The 14,922-nt window shown below is 35.5% G+C and overlaps 1 protein-coding gene across 1 annotated transcript in view; it reads left to right on the top strand.

The window, feature by feature from the left end:
- The window catches only part of LOC110111988 (calcium permeable stress-gated cation channel 1-like), a 74,794-nt gene that overhangs the window by 41,165 nt on the left and 18,707 nt on the right, over window positions 1-14,922 (top strand). The window contains exon 9 of the mRNA XM_020844059.2: window positions 11,224-11,548. Within this exon, the coding sequence (XP_020699718.1) occupies window positions 11,224-11,548 (325 nt within the window). The remainder of the gene's footprint in view (window positions 1-11,223; window positions 11,549-14,922) is intronic.

Below are 14,922 nucleotides of genomic sequence, written 5' to 3'. Positions count from 1 at the left end.
CATAGGTAGTCGACGTCGACTCCTCATTTCCGGCCTAAATCGAAGCATCAGCCGATCCCAAGCTCCGACTACACTCTACTGTGCCGAGTCGCCCTTGCTCCACAAACCTCTCACCTGACCTCACCACAGTGCCGACTCCTTAAAGCCAAACACGTCAAAACCACGTCTGACCTCCTCCCTCCAATCAGAGCTCCACATAATCCCGTCAAACCTCCACAGCCGAAGTCAAATCTCCCCATTTGCACGTAGAAGCCAAAGCCTATCCACCTCCCTCTTAGCCGACCCACTGTGATGATAGGCCGAAACCTCTGCTGCAGCAAAACCTCTCCATCTAACCACTTACCTAATCCCTACTGAACTTGGCTTCAGGTGTTCGAATCTCGACCTAGCCGAAGATCCTCTAGGAAGCTTACCCGACCCTTCTATTCTCAGGGAATTTTTATTGCCCCAGGTTACCTGACGCAACTTTATGTTCGGCATAGGCTAATCAAGCGCCACGTAGTAGACGTGTTTTCGCAGACTCGATCCGGCGATTATTGGGTAAATGGCACGTGTGTTTTTTGAATTTTACGAACCGGCATGCGAACCCAAGAAAATCCCGGCGGACCCGAAATGTATGTTTAATTTTCAAATAAAGATCACCGTCTTTCACTTCCGTCATCATTTGCATTCCGGCAACTATTCTTCTTCTTACAAGTTCTAAGCTCTCGGCATTATCAAGTTCGAAGCTCCTCGCATTTCCGGCAACTATTCTTCTTATTCCAAGATCGAAGTTTTCGAGAAGAAACAATGCCTCAAATTAGTTCCTTCATTGATAAGCAATGTGTGATCTTATTCTTTCTTTGTAAATGGGGTTTAGGGTTCCTTACACTCGGAACTGCTCTGCACCGAGCGATTTGGGCAGTGTTAAACAGTCGGTACTGCTCGGTATGTTGATCGGTACAGCTCGGTAGTGCTCGGTACTGCACTGTTTCATAAACATTAACTTAGTGCCGATCAGTACCGAGCGATTTTGGCAGTTTTATTCACTCGGTACATCTCGGTATATTGATCGGTACAGCTCGGTAGTGTTCGGTACTGTACTGTTTCATAAACATTAACTCAATACCGAGTGATTTTGACAGTTTTATTCACTCGGTACATCTCGGTATATTGATCGGTACAACTCAATAGTGCTCGGTACTGCACTGTTTCATAAACATTAAATCAGTATCGATCAGTACTGAGCGATTTTGGTAGTTTTATACACTCGGTATAGCTCGGTATGTTCATTGGTACAGCTCGGTAGTGCTCGGTACTGCACTGTTTCATAAACATTAAATCAGTACCAATTAGTACCGAGCTATTTTGGCAGTTTTATACACTCGGTATAGCTCGGTATGTTCATCGGTACAGCTCGGTAGTGCTCGGTACTGAACTGTTTCATAAACATTAAATCAGTACCGAGCAATTTTGGCAGTTTTATACACTCGGTACACCTCGGTATGTTGATCGGTACAGCTCGGTAATGCTCGGTACTGCAGTGTTTCATAAACATTAAATCGGTACCGATCAGTACCGAGTGATTTTGGCAGTTTTATACACTCGGTACAGCTTGGTTTTTTGATCGGTACAGCTCGGTAGTGCTCAGTATTGCACTGTTTCATAAACTTTAAATAAGTACCGATCAGTACTGAGCGATTTTGGCAGTTTTATACACTCGGTACATCTCGGTATGTTGATCGGTTCCACTCGGTACTGATCGGTATGTTGATCGGTACAACTCGGTACTGGTCGGTACTCATCGCTATTACCTTCATTATATTCGGTACTGATTGTGTTTAGTATGTAAAATCGAATACTCTGATTCGATTGCTTTGAATAATCGCTAACCGTTATGCAAGGATATACTCCGAAAATTCATTTTAGATGCCGAACTTCGTCTTTTAGAGAAGTTTGTAATCAACTTGTTAAGAGATTTGGAGATCCTTTGGTTGAAAGACTGCATTAGTTGCAAATTAGCCAGTTCCTCAGGCTTCCTCTTATGCCTCAAAATGTTCCACTGATGTACATGCTGCTAACGAATTGGGATTTGAAGACTGAAAGTTTTATTATTAAAAGACATAGGCTACAATTCACATCTGATGAGGTTGTATTAATCATAGGATTATCAAATAGAGGTATTATATTTGAGGTTGGTTCTGCTAGATCCACTGGGAAAACATCCAATGACATTCGCCATGACATTGAGAGGATGGATAATTCAACCCAGATGGAAGATCTTGTCAAAGGATTTGTTCTATACCTATTATCCAGCATTTTCTATCCAATGGCAAACTTCCGCATTCCATCATCTTTACTGGAACTTGTCGAAAATGTAGATAGTTTTATAACGTACAACTGGCCATAATCAATAAGGAGTTTCCTAGTAAATGAATTCAACAATGTTGCTTCTATCCAATGGATCATTGCTAATATCCAATTACTATAACAAAATTAAATTGATTTCTCTTGGCAGATTTGGTTTCTTGAATATACAACCATTCATGAGGTGGTGGATGAACTATCCCGGCCACGTTTTACTCGTTGGGATGGTAATTTTATGTACAGTGAAAAAGACGTAAATAGTATATTTGATGAACTTCAGGATCATGAGGTACCTTCAATACATTTTTTTCGTTTAAAGCTCTGCAAAATTGATATGTTTTTAAGTTTAACATTCGATAGAAATTTGAAATAACAGATTCTCCCGCATTTAAGAGGAATAACAGATGATGAGAAGGTTTTATTTCACAGACCTTCAAATATTTCATCTAGTCTATCTCCACATAGTCCTGCCAGTCTAGTGAAGGTACCAAGTCCACTCAGGGTACTAAGTCCCATTCGGGTGGCTAGCCCACCTATACATCATTCATCTCCAACAAAGTCTGATCAGCGTGGCAAGCCCACCTAAAACTGATTCTTCTGAGCAAACTCCCCCAGAATCATGTCCAATAAGAGATGAAACAAACATCAGGATATTAACTCAAGCTATTTACAAGCTTTTTAAGAAAGAGAAATATATGACGAAGAAAGTAGCTTCGGTGGAAGCAACAAATACATTACTTGAAAATCGTTTATTGAACTTGGAGTAGTGTATAGTGGAGTTGAAAGCAGAGAATTATGATTTGAAAGAGGAGATCAAGAGAAAAGACCGTGTTATGTTGCGGTTCTTCAAAGATCAATTCCCTTCATATATTAAAACTTACAAGAAAGAAATATCTGCTGAATCTTCCTCGTATGGTACAAAATCTGAGAAAATTGTTTATAAGGAGGCCAGAGTGAGTGAAGATGAGAAATTTGATCTATTTGCGAAAACCGGCATAGAAAGAAGAGTTCACCTAAGAAGTAATAGAAAGCGGAAAGTTGTTTCAACCCCTTTTACAACCGGTGATAGGAAGAAAAAAACAAAAAAATATTTATCATCCAAAGACAAGTTAAGTGAGACAATTCCCAGTGAAGTTCCATCCCAATCGCATGAAGTTTGTGAAGTTGTTTCACCAGCTCCTACACATATTTCTGAGCCTCAACCAACTGCTCCTACTTCTCCTGTTACTGCTGCTGAACCACCTCTAACTGCCATTGCAAAAAGAGTTCAAAAGAGAAATGATAGAAAGATAAAAGTTGTATCAACACCATTTACAACGAGTCACAGGAAGAAGAAGATTAAAGTAAATTTGGGTTCCAAAGAGAAGTTTGGTCAATCAATTTCAAGTGATATAACTGTAGTAGCACCTCCTCCAACTGATACTACTGAAAAAGAACTTACAACGACACCTGAACCTCATCCAACTTCAAGAAGTGAACTTCCAGCGGCACCTGAAACTACTACTAAACCAACACCAACTGATACTACTGAAAAATCTATAATTGTTTATGAAGTTGATGATTCTAAAGAAATACCATTGAAACCTGCACCTGAATACTTAGAGTACCCGGGCAGATCATTACTTAGTGAAGATAAACGGTTGTTTATTGATAATGGCCTCAAACAGTTTAAGGATAAGTGAGTAATTATCTTATACCGAGTAATACCGAGTAGTACCGAGCTATACTGATCTGTACTACTCGGTATTACATTAAACATACTAGGTACTAGATCAATACCGAGTAGTACCGAGCTACACTGATCGGTACTACTCGATATTACATTAAACAAACTCGGAACTATATCAATACCGAGTACTACCGATTAGTATCGCGTGATACCGAGTACTATCGAGCTTGACTATATGGTACTACTCGGTATTACATTAAACATACTCGGTAGTATAGCAATACCGAGTAGTACCGCGTGATACCGAGTAGTACCGAGCTTCGAAATATAACAATAGTATTTTTTACCGAGAAATACCGAGTATTGCTATATCAATACCGAGCAATACTGAGTACTACCAAGCTTCGGAATATAACAATAGTATTTTTTGCAATCATCTTTTCTAATAAATATTTTTTTTGAATTATACAGGAACGACACTATTTTCGAGCTTGGATTTATAACAATTTATCGTAGTCAATTGGACGAATTATTATTGTCAGAGGAACTTGATAATAATCATGTTGATGTGTTTGGTCATTTATTATTCCAGAAAAATGCACTTTGCCTCGGTCTTAATCAACTTTTTTTTTCTAGTTTTTATTGGGTTAGTAATCAATTTTTAATCCTTGAGTTTGGTATTTCTATTTAGTAGATGTAAATAAGTTAGAATTAATCACCACTGATATCTATTCTTAACCAGGGATATTACAAACAAGCCAAGGATCATGGAATTGAGGATGAAGACACAACGAACTTCGTATCTCATATAAACAGAACAATTATTAGAAATGTAAATTTGATTTTGGTTCCTATAATAAACGGTAAACATTGGACCCTTCTAGTATGCAATTTGGAAAAAAAACGATGGGAGTTTTATGATTCATTACCGAAAAAGACACACAAAGGCATACTCCCAGAAGTTGTAAGTGAAACCATAATTTATGTTATTTTCATTTTACTTTTCCAGATTTCTTAACAAAAAATTATGTTATTTTCATTTTACTTTTCCAGATTTCTCATTTCTACGAGGATATGAAGACCGCTTTTGACAATAATATAACAAAATGGTCAATCAAGGGATTTAGAAACGTGCCAACACAAGATAACAACGTTGATTGCGGCATGTTTGTTTGTAAATATATGGAAGTTGTAATACAACAAGAACATGTTCAATGGTATCTTTATAAGAACTGACAATCTAATATGCCACTATTCAGGGCTGAATTAGCATATGTCATATTATGTACAAATATTCAATAGATTTTGAAATAAATTTTATTTTTCATGTATATTTCTTGTGCATTTTTCATTACAACTCAATGATACCGAGTACTAAGGAATAATACTAAGCTATGGCTACTAATCATTAAGCAGTACCGAGCAATATGTAAACAGATAGGGATGGCTCGGTATTCCACAAAATTTGCTAAGTACAAACCAAAGACCGATCGGTATTGCGCGGTTTTAGCCAAAATCAGCTCGGTACACAACAATTAGATGGTACCGAGGACTAAGAAGGAGTAATACCGAGTTATGGCTACTGCTCGGTATATGTTTGGTATATGTTCAAATTTGATAGGCACTGATCGATATATATTCAAATTTACTCAGTACCGAGTAAATTTGATAGGTACTGCTCGGTTGGTCATGCTTGATAATGGAAGTCGACATCCTCCTCTAGGAGAAATTATTCAGTGCAGAATTCGGACGTTGCTATCAATTTGGACGACAATAAAATTATGACCCATGGATAGCCTATGTGGTAATTGACGACGTGGATTGCTTAGTGGAATTTTGACGTGTCTTCAACACGTAATAATCCCTGTCCGCCTTATCCAAAATTCAAATACAGTTCAAATTAGGGTTACCGCTTCTTTTTTTGAGATTTCAGCCGTGAATCTCCATATTATATAAAGGTTTAGCAAAAAATTTCGGGTAAGCTGAGAAAGTAAGAAAGAACATAAAAAATAATGTAGATGAAAATGGAGATTGATCTGAAGGAGAACGTTTATTTTTACGACCAGACAATATTCTCAGAGGATGCAGGGGCTGAAAATAAGTATGAAGATGTCGAGGAAGTAGAACAGTTCAAAGAAGTATAGCCAGAGGAAAAGATAAATTTAGAAAATATAGGCTTTAACTTATCGGTAAAGTTCAAATCCCTCTAAGTCTTTGAAGCATTCATATTTGTCCACATTTCTTTATAGCATGTTAGCAATTAATGCGAACAATGGTATTTTATGAGTACATACTGCATATTTTGTGTATATGTACTGCATATTTTGTGTGTATTTACTGCACACTTCACTACATGAAATTCAGTTATTACCGGCGGCGTGGCTAGTAAAACCAGCAATTTTTAAAAACACCGGCGGGTATGTCTCTCCCTCTCTCTCTATCTCTCTCTCCCTCTCTCTCTCTCTCACTCTCCCTCTCTTGCTCTCTCTTACACTTTCTTGCTCTCTTTCTCTCTATATCTCTCTCTCCCTCTTTCTAGCTCTCTCTCTCTTGCTCTCTCTCCATCTATCTATCTCTCTTGCTCTCTCTCTTTTTTATCTCTCCCTCTCTCTCTTTTCTCTCTCTCTCTCTCCCTCCCTCTCTCCCTCTCTCTCTCTCTCTCTCTCTCTCTCTTTCTCTCTTTCTCTCTCTATCTCTCTCTTGCTATCTTGCTCTCACCCAAAGTCACAATCCACCCATTAGATCTATCATTACTAAAATTACACTTAATAAATTCAAATTTAGATCTACTCAAATGATTACAAGATTACAACCTCTTGCAAATGTCTAGATTACAACCTAAAGCATACACTAGATTACAAACTCTTGCAAATGTCTAGTGAGAATAAATAATCACAAAAAAACATTCAAGTTTATCTTGAAATCGTGGTTTTCCTTCAACTCCCATGAACACTAGGCGTGCTGGTGTGAGATCGATGGCGGCAAGACAGTGAGGCTTCGAGGGCGGCCAGTGTGGGGTCGGCGGCCGGAGAGAGGTCGTCGGCAGTTGTCAGGCCGCTCGATCGCGTGAGAGTCCGGCGAAGGCGACGGGGGAGCTCGGCCGAAGAGAGAGAGCAGAAGAAGAGAAATGAAATGGGAGGCTCGGGCTTGTTAATTTTAGGGCTTTTACCGGCAGCGTAGACCGCCGGTACTGAAATCACTTAACAACGGCGGTTTTAGCCGCCGGTATACCACCAGTAATATTGAGATCCGGCGGTTCATCCGGCGGTTAGATGACCCCCGCTAGTCCTGGCGGCCTAAACTTAAATAACCACCGGTTAGGCCGCCGGCAATACCCGACGGCAAAACCGCCGTTTTTACCGGCGGCCATATAACTGCCGATCATGGCCGCCGGTAACAGCTGAATTTTCTGTAGTGCTTATTGCATATTTTATGTGTATGTACTGCATATTTTGTGCGTACTTACTATGTATTTTACGTGTATGTACTGCGTTATTGATGTCAAGCTCATTTTGTGATAGGATTGATTCATTTTGGGATGGGATTGGTACACTTTAGGATTGGATTGGCACATTTTGGGATGGGTTTGGTACATTTTCGGATTGCATTGGTTTCTGTTTCTTCAGTTTAATCTTCCTCTTAAATTTTATAATATCTTTTACTAGCTCATTTTTTTTCCTAGTTTATGGATCCTATCAGGTTCGTCTGTGGTTGGGAATTCTTGCTTTTCTAGGGTATGGATCCAATCAAGGATATCTTTTTTGGGGGAGGGATATCTGATTTCTTTGGGCCTTGGAAATATTTTTATTTCTTATTGGAAGATGAGGAGTAGCTAACAAGTCATTTCTCAGAAATAATTTGTTGTGAGCAATGTAATTATTGAACTTGACATCAATAGTTTCTACTCTTTCAGTTAGTTATTCAAACTTTCTCCTTAGCCTACCTTCAAATTCAAGAAAGAGTTTAGTGCAGGTTTCTTGGCAGGATTTGATTATTTTTTCTTGGAGAAATTCTATAGCTTTAGCATAAAAAATAAAGTGTGGTTGCTGGGAGATTGGAGGAGGTGGGGTATGATGGGGAGATTGGTGGGGGGTTTGATGGGTGGATATTTCATAATGGGATAGAGCACTATGTGATGGATATTTCTTGATATTAACCAGATTAATTTCAGCCTGGGTAACTCCCCTGAGGACATAAAAAATCTGCAAAAAACTTATATATTAACAAATTCTTATTCTTCATAGATGTATTAATTGAAATTTGCTGTAAGATGTACCTAACTTTTCCTTACATTAACAAATAAATTTGTGACAGTCTCAGTAGTATATATAATATCATCAGCCCATCGTAAGAAACGGGGCATTTTTTCAGTGTATATGGGAGCATGAATAGAAGTGTGCTCCAGGAACCAAATCTGCATAATATCAAAGAAAATTTTAGCAAATGAATTATAAAAATTAAATAAAAATTAGAATGAATTAGTACTCATAATTATATAAACATAAAATTATTGATGTAACCTTCTGGCTTCTTATTTGAAATCTTGGTGGATGCCTTATTAAACTCTCCAACTAAAAATTTCTTAATCGACCCCGCCCAGTTTATTGAGAATAACTCATCTACATTATTTACTATTCGGTGAAGCAACCGAGGGGTTTTAAAGTTATTAAGTTGAAAAAATAAATTTGAATATAAATACATAATAAACATTCTCAACATAGTCTCTAGGGGGGTTTTCTTGATCAACTCAAGCATGTCCGCCTTAATTTTTAATGATGTAACTACTGTAAGTGCTAAAAAAAGTCATGATATTTCTTCACTTTTATTTGACAGATCAGTAAAAAGGGTCACTTCATCAACAGTGAAAGAAATAGCATGCCCATTTAAAATAAAACATTGATTTGGAATATTTCACCTTGAGATCAGCTCATAAATAAGTGGGATATTTTCTTCAAATTCAAAAAATTGCAAAAATTGTATGATATTTAAACTCTTAAAGATGTCCACAACTTCATGAGAAATTTGCTGAGCAAAATTAAGACGAATATATATCTGAAACATCAAGGTTAAAAAAATATATAAAATAAGAAAAAAAGATAGTTAATAAAACACACAACATACTCATAAAATACGATAACATACGCATAACATACGCATATTATACGCAGAGAGAATGCACAATTGTGGTGATTCAACAATCTTTATAGCTGCAATCTTAGAAGGCCATCAAACAAGTGACATAGATTCCTAAGATGATATTACACTCAAGATGTAATCAAATAACATCATCCAAATGTATTCCATCATTGGCAAGAACATCTCAAAGAACCATAAGGAGAAGATACACAACATACGCATAATATATACACAACATACGCAGTGGTTATGCACAACCTATGCATATCCTACGCACAACATTGGCACAAACAACTCATATTTTTTTAAGATCCAAAGAGTTTAATTATTAAAAGTTTATTAGGGTTTTCTGCATAAACCTTAAATACAGAGAAAATACGATGGGTTATAACCAGCGTTAATAATTTTAAAAGTTTTCAAAAGGAACGCATATGCATAACATAAGCATAAAATACATAGTGATTACACACAACCTACACACAAACTACTCAGAACGTACACATAAAACATTTATCTATTTACTTTTTTGTTGTTTCTAAGATCCAAAGAGTTCATTTGTTAATAGTTTGTTAGGGTTTAGGTTTTAGCATAAACCCTAAAAATAACGAAAATACGATAAGGTCATAACTAGCATCAAATATTTATGCAATTATTAAATATAAAATAAGAATAACATGAGTATAAAATAAGCATAACATGAGTATAAAATACGCATAGCATGAGCATAAAATATGCATAACATGAGCATAAAATATGCAAGCAAATTACCTTTCTTTTTGCAGGTGGAGAAGGTGACGCCAGCGGAGAGAATGCAGGAACTTCGGAGACGAATGATGAATTGCAATAAGAGAATGCAGAAGCTTCAGAGGAGTTTCTCTTCGGAGAAGGAACGCCGGATGTTGAAAACCAAAAAGGTGCCGCTCAAAATGTGGAATTCATCCGCCATATTCACTTTTAACCTTTATTGGGGATTAAGTGTTGAAGCCATGTCGAAATTTCACTAAGCAATCCACGTCAGCAATCGCAACATAGGTTATCCATGGGTCACAATTTTATTGGCGTCCGAACAGATAACAACGTCTGGATTTTGCACCGAATAATTTCTTCTCCTGTAGACCTCCACCCAGAAAATCTTCTAAAATTTGTTTCAGAGATAATGTGGAGGCATGCATGTTACTCTTGTTTAATTGATCAACTGCGCTTTCTCATTGTTGCATCTTTAGGCCACTAAATATACTGTGGAAATTGTTATTGGTATTCATGCAATCATGCATATCAGGTCATCGTAGGATCATTTACTTGTGTATATTCACATTGATGGTTGCTCGTTAGGATCCCCATCTATTTTGGCCGTTTAATGTTTAATGTTCTAGACTATGCATTACTTTCTATTGCTAATTATCTTCTTTTTTTATTTGTGCTTTGTTTGATCCTTGATACCAGGGTACATTGATAGCTAGAAACTATGGAAGTTCAACCTTCCTACTTTTTTTTTTAATAAATTACTTATTTTGGAGAAGAAAAATACAAAGAAAAGGTTGCCGGTGAGATTTCTTTTGGGCTTTACAGTGAGGAAAGAAAAGAGGATAGAAAAGATAAGAGAGAAGCGAAATGTAGAGAAATAAACATGAGGAAATATTTTGGTTGTCGAATATTTTTTATCATATATTTATCTTTGTTCTAATGGAACAATCATCTCCCTCCACAGTCATGGACATAAGCGAATATCCCTAAATGACATAAATCCTTCTCTTCTCATTTACTTTTTCCTTGTAGACATCTTTACCATTACTGTTCTCATCAGTGCGCTTTTCCTTAACAAATTTTGTTTTTAAATATTGATGCTAATTTTAGGGTAGATTACTTGGAGCTTTCCTTTTATCACATATAGTTGGTAATTAAGATAAATTCTTTGAAAGTAGTTTAAGTCGTCTAATCTGTAGGACATGGAAAAATAAATTTAGCATATACTCAAATTTTAGATATGGCTATGAACCTATTGTGTAGCAAGTTCAGGTCTCAAAATTTTGAGGTACTGGTATTCTAATGACAGTTTCAATGTCAAAATGCAGGTTTCCGAAGACCATTGGCATAGCAATTCCACAGAAAGCTACATTTTTTATAACATATGTCATGGTTGATGGCTGGGCTGGAGTTGCAGGGGAGATTTTAAGATTGAAACCTTTGATAGTATATCACTTGAAGAATATTTTCTTGGTAAAGACTGAAAAAGATAGAGAAGAGGCCATGGACCCTGGGAGCATTGAATTTAATGCAAATGAACCCAAGATACAACTATATTTCTTACTTGGTCTCGTATATGCTGTGGTCGCACCCTTTTTACTTCCATACATAATGGTTTTTTTTGGCCTAGCATATCTTGTTTTCCGCCATCAAGTAAGCAATTTCTTCTCAGTATTGTTTTGTGACCTGACGAATTTTTTTACTTCTTATATTTGCTTGCTTGGAAACTATTGACATTGTATGACTTTCTCATATTTGTCTGCTCGGAAACTATTAACTTTGTATGACTTTCTATTCAATCTAAAGCTGAATTTTTTGTTGCCAATCCCTTAGATATTTTAGGTGAATTTTTGTTTCTACAAAGTTCTGATTTTAGACTGTTGCACCTGTTAGATGTCTTATAAAATGAATGGGAACCTAGACTTGGTATTTCAAAATGGAAATATTATTTGGTTAAAATATGAACCATGGACTATATTTTCCCTTCTTTGAGATGGCATTGTCCATAATATATATCAATATGTTTTGCCCATTTATTTTTGTTTGTTTCCTCACTTAGACTAAGCATGATAAATACAACCATTTTGATAAAATGAAGAAATGTGTTTTTCTATTGCTAATGGGTGAGTTACAATGATATGACTGTTTGTTTGCTTTAGTTTTATGATCACTTCAGTCTTCAGATTGCATCATTCCAGGTTCTAGGAATAGAACCTCTTGAGACAATATTGGGCATTTATTGGTGTTTGTGTTTAATTTAATCAGACCAACCCCGTCCAATTTTTTTTTTGTTTTAGAGAATGAAACAATATTTGGTAAGTTTGAAGCTTATAATACTGCTTTGCAGTTATTCAACATAATAGTATAATTCGTATATGATATATTTTAAAGAGATTATTCAAACCAAATTTTGCCAATAAACTAGACACAGATATTGATAGACTTGGACAATAATCATTTTTTCAGCTTAGAAGTGCTTTGTGGTTGCATCTACGTAGAATTTATTTAAACTTAAACCAATTATTGTAGGTTGGTTTGATAATGCTGCTTTGTGAAATGATTGATAGGCTGTCAAAATGGGTTTTCGGGTCAGGTTCGTGTCAAACCCGAAACCATCCCGTCATCATATGACCCGACCCAAACCCGACCCATTTAGGGAAATGGGTTAAAATGCTGCACCTGGACCCGACCCGATCCAGGTTTGGATCAACCCAAATTGACCCGCCAACCCATTTAACTTTAATTTTTTTACTTCAAAACAAACTAATTAAATAAATAAAATTTTAAAAACTGCAATTTACAAGTAAAATTACAAACCACAATTAAATAAATAAAAAAATCAAATAAAAAATTACAAACCTCATAACAAGTTATAAACATACAATTTCACAAATTACAAATCATAATTTAGAAATATAGTTTTGATACTTTGATTGTTTGAAGAATTGGAAACTCTGAAGACCGGATGTCTTGGCAGGACCTACCTCATGGAGATTTAAGTTAATTGAAAAAAGAGGTTAAAAATTGATATTATTATAGAACCATGAGAAAGTAGAAAGCTTGAGTCAATAGCTCAAATTAATCCTCCAAATAATTCATCAAGTAATGAAGTGTGAGTCAACAATGAACTTTTTGACTATCACGGTATTGCCATCCAATGCGATATTTTGTATTATATTGTTATATTTAGTATCTATTTGATTAGAATATAACACATGTCACCTGGTTGAAATAAAATTTTCTTCAAATGACTCACACTCAGTTTAGAAGGGTTCTCATCATTACAACTCAGCTTTCAATTCTTTTAGAAACAACCCAACATCTCTTAAGATACATTTAGTTCTCTTACAATTCTGAACATGCACAACCTGTAGCCAGTAACAGACAAACCAAGGCAGTAGGTAGCAGTGAAGGAATTACAAGAAAAACAACCCAGCTAGCAACAGTAAACGCACCCATAACAACCAGTTGAATAATATACAGTAGCAATCGAGATTTTCAAGTCTCAACAACTCAATAGCAGATATATCCATAAATATGAAATTAAAGAATATGTTAATATGGGGCAAATTTCACAATAGCAGAAAGTCCAACTCAAATATAAGTGGAACTGAATAACAAATAGTTCAACTCAAATAGCAGAAAGTTCAACTAGGAATATTTACTAACAACAACCAACTAAATAATAGGAAACCAACCCAGCAAGGAAGCAACTCAGGATTATCTCAAATTCTTAAAGCAGACATATGAAATTCTTAAAATAGTCAAAAAGCAATATACATGATATATCAAATTCTTTAAACAAATAATAAGCAATAACCAAATGAAATCATCCAACAACTAAACTTTCACCCTACTCTCTATCACTTGTGTTCACATCCAAACTAAAAAATATCTTCAATTACAACATCAAGTTTGGGATCAATTACTGCTGAAACAAAAAGAAAAATAAATTTGAGCTCTAAATAATATTAAAGAAATGTAAATGTTCTTGAATATGATAAAGAAAGCACCATATTCTCCATATAACCAATCATTTGCACAAACTAGTGCCTCAACAATATCATCTTTCAGTGCACTTCAAAATTGATCAAGAATTCTACCACTATTGTTGAAGGCACTTTCAGATGCTATTATAATAATTGGAATGCATAATACATCACGAGCCATAGTAGATTCATTAGGAAATCTATATTGGTTCCCTTGCAAGTATTTTAAAATGTCTAAATTGACATTCCTATCAAACTTTGGTTCATTAAGATAAATATCTAATTCTGATTTCCTAGGCATTACGACCTCCTGCTCAAATGAATCAAAATCCGATTTTTTTGAAATGTATTAGAACTGTAAAAAAAAATAAACAATGAATTTGTAACTCAACAATTATAGTTATATAATATGTAGAAATTGTGACTTAATCTTTGAGAATGAAGTACTCTTTGAAGCAACACCTTGTAATATCTTAGATGCACATGAATATTGCCCTTATATATCATTCCCTCATAAATTGTAGTTAGCAAATAAGAAGAACAACTTAAGTTTGATCTTTCTTAGTTTAAAGAGGTAATCCCTACCGTACAATCTCCGATAATACCACTTTATGAAAGTAATTTTGTATCTCAGATCTAAAATAATAGGTATTGCCAATATATCACTTAATTTTGACCAATATTTCTAAAACTTAGCAATCATCCTTATTATCATTTTTTTGATGTATTGATGCACGTTTAACTTTTCATTTTTTAGTTCTGCTTGCGTTGTAGAAATATATGGGAAGTATAAATTTATTATTAGGTACTTTGACCCAAAAATTAGACAAATAATTTCATAGAATGGAGCCAAAAATTTGTAAATAGCTTTAACTTTCTCCCATTTAGGAGCTATTGTACATTTCTTGTAGTTTGAATCAATCAATTCTAAATGTTGAAAAGAACGTCGAAAATAAATAGCATTGTCAAGCATAATGAATGTGGAGTTCCATCTAGTTGGAACATCCTGTCTCAAATCTCTTTTCCCATCTAGGCAAC

This window comes from Dendrobium catenatum, unplaced genomic scaffold (assembly GCF_001605985.2).
Source record: "Dendrobium catenatum unplaced genomic scaffold, ASM160598v2 fragScaff_scaffold_1521, whole genome shotgun sequence".
NCBI classification, from domain to species: domain Eukaryota; kingdom Viridiplantae; phylum Streptophyta; class Magnoliopsida; order Asparagales; family Orchidaceae; genus Dendrobium; species Dendrobium catenatum.
The sequence above is the reverse complement of the archived record's forward strand: the minus strand, read 5'-3'. Positions and strand labels throughout refer to the sequence as shown.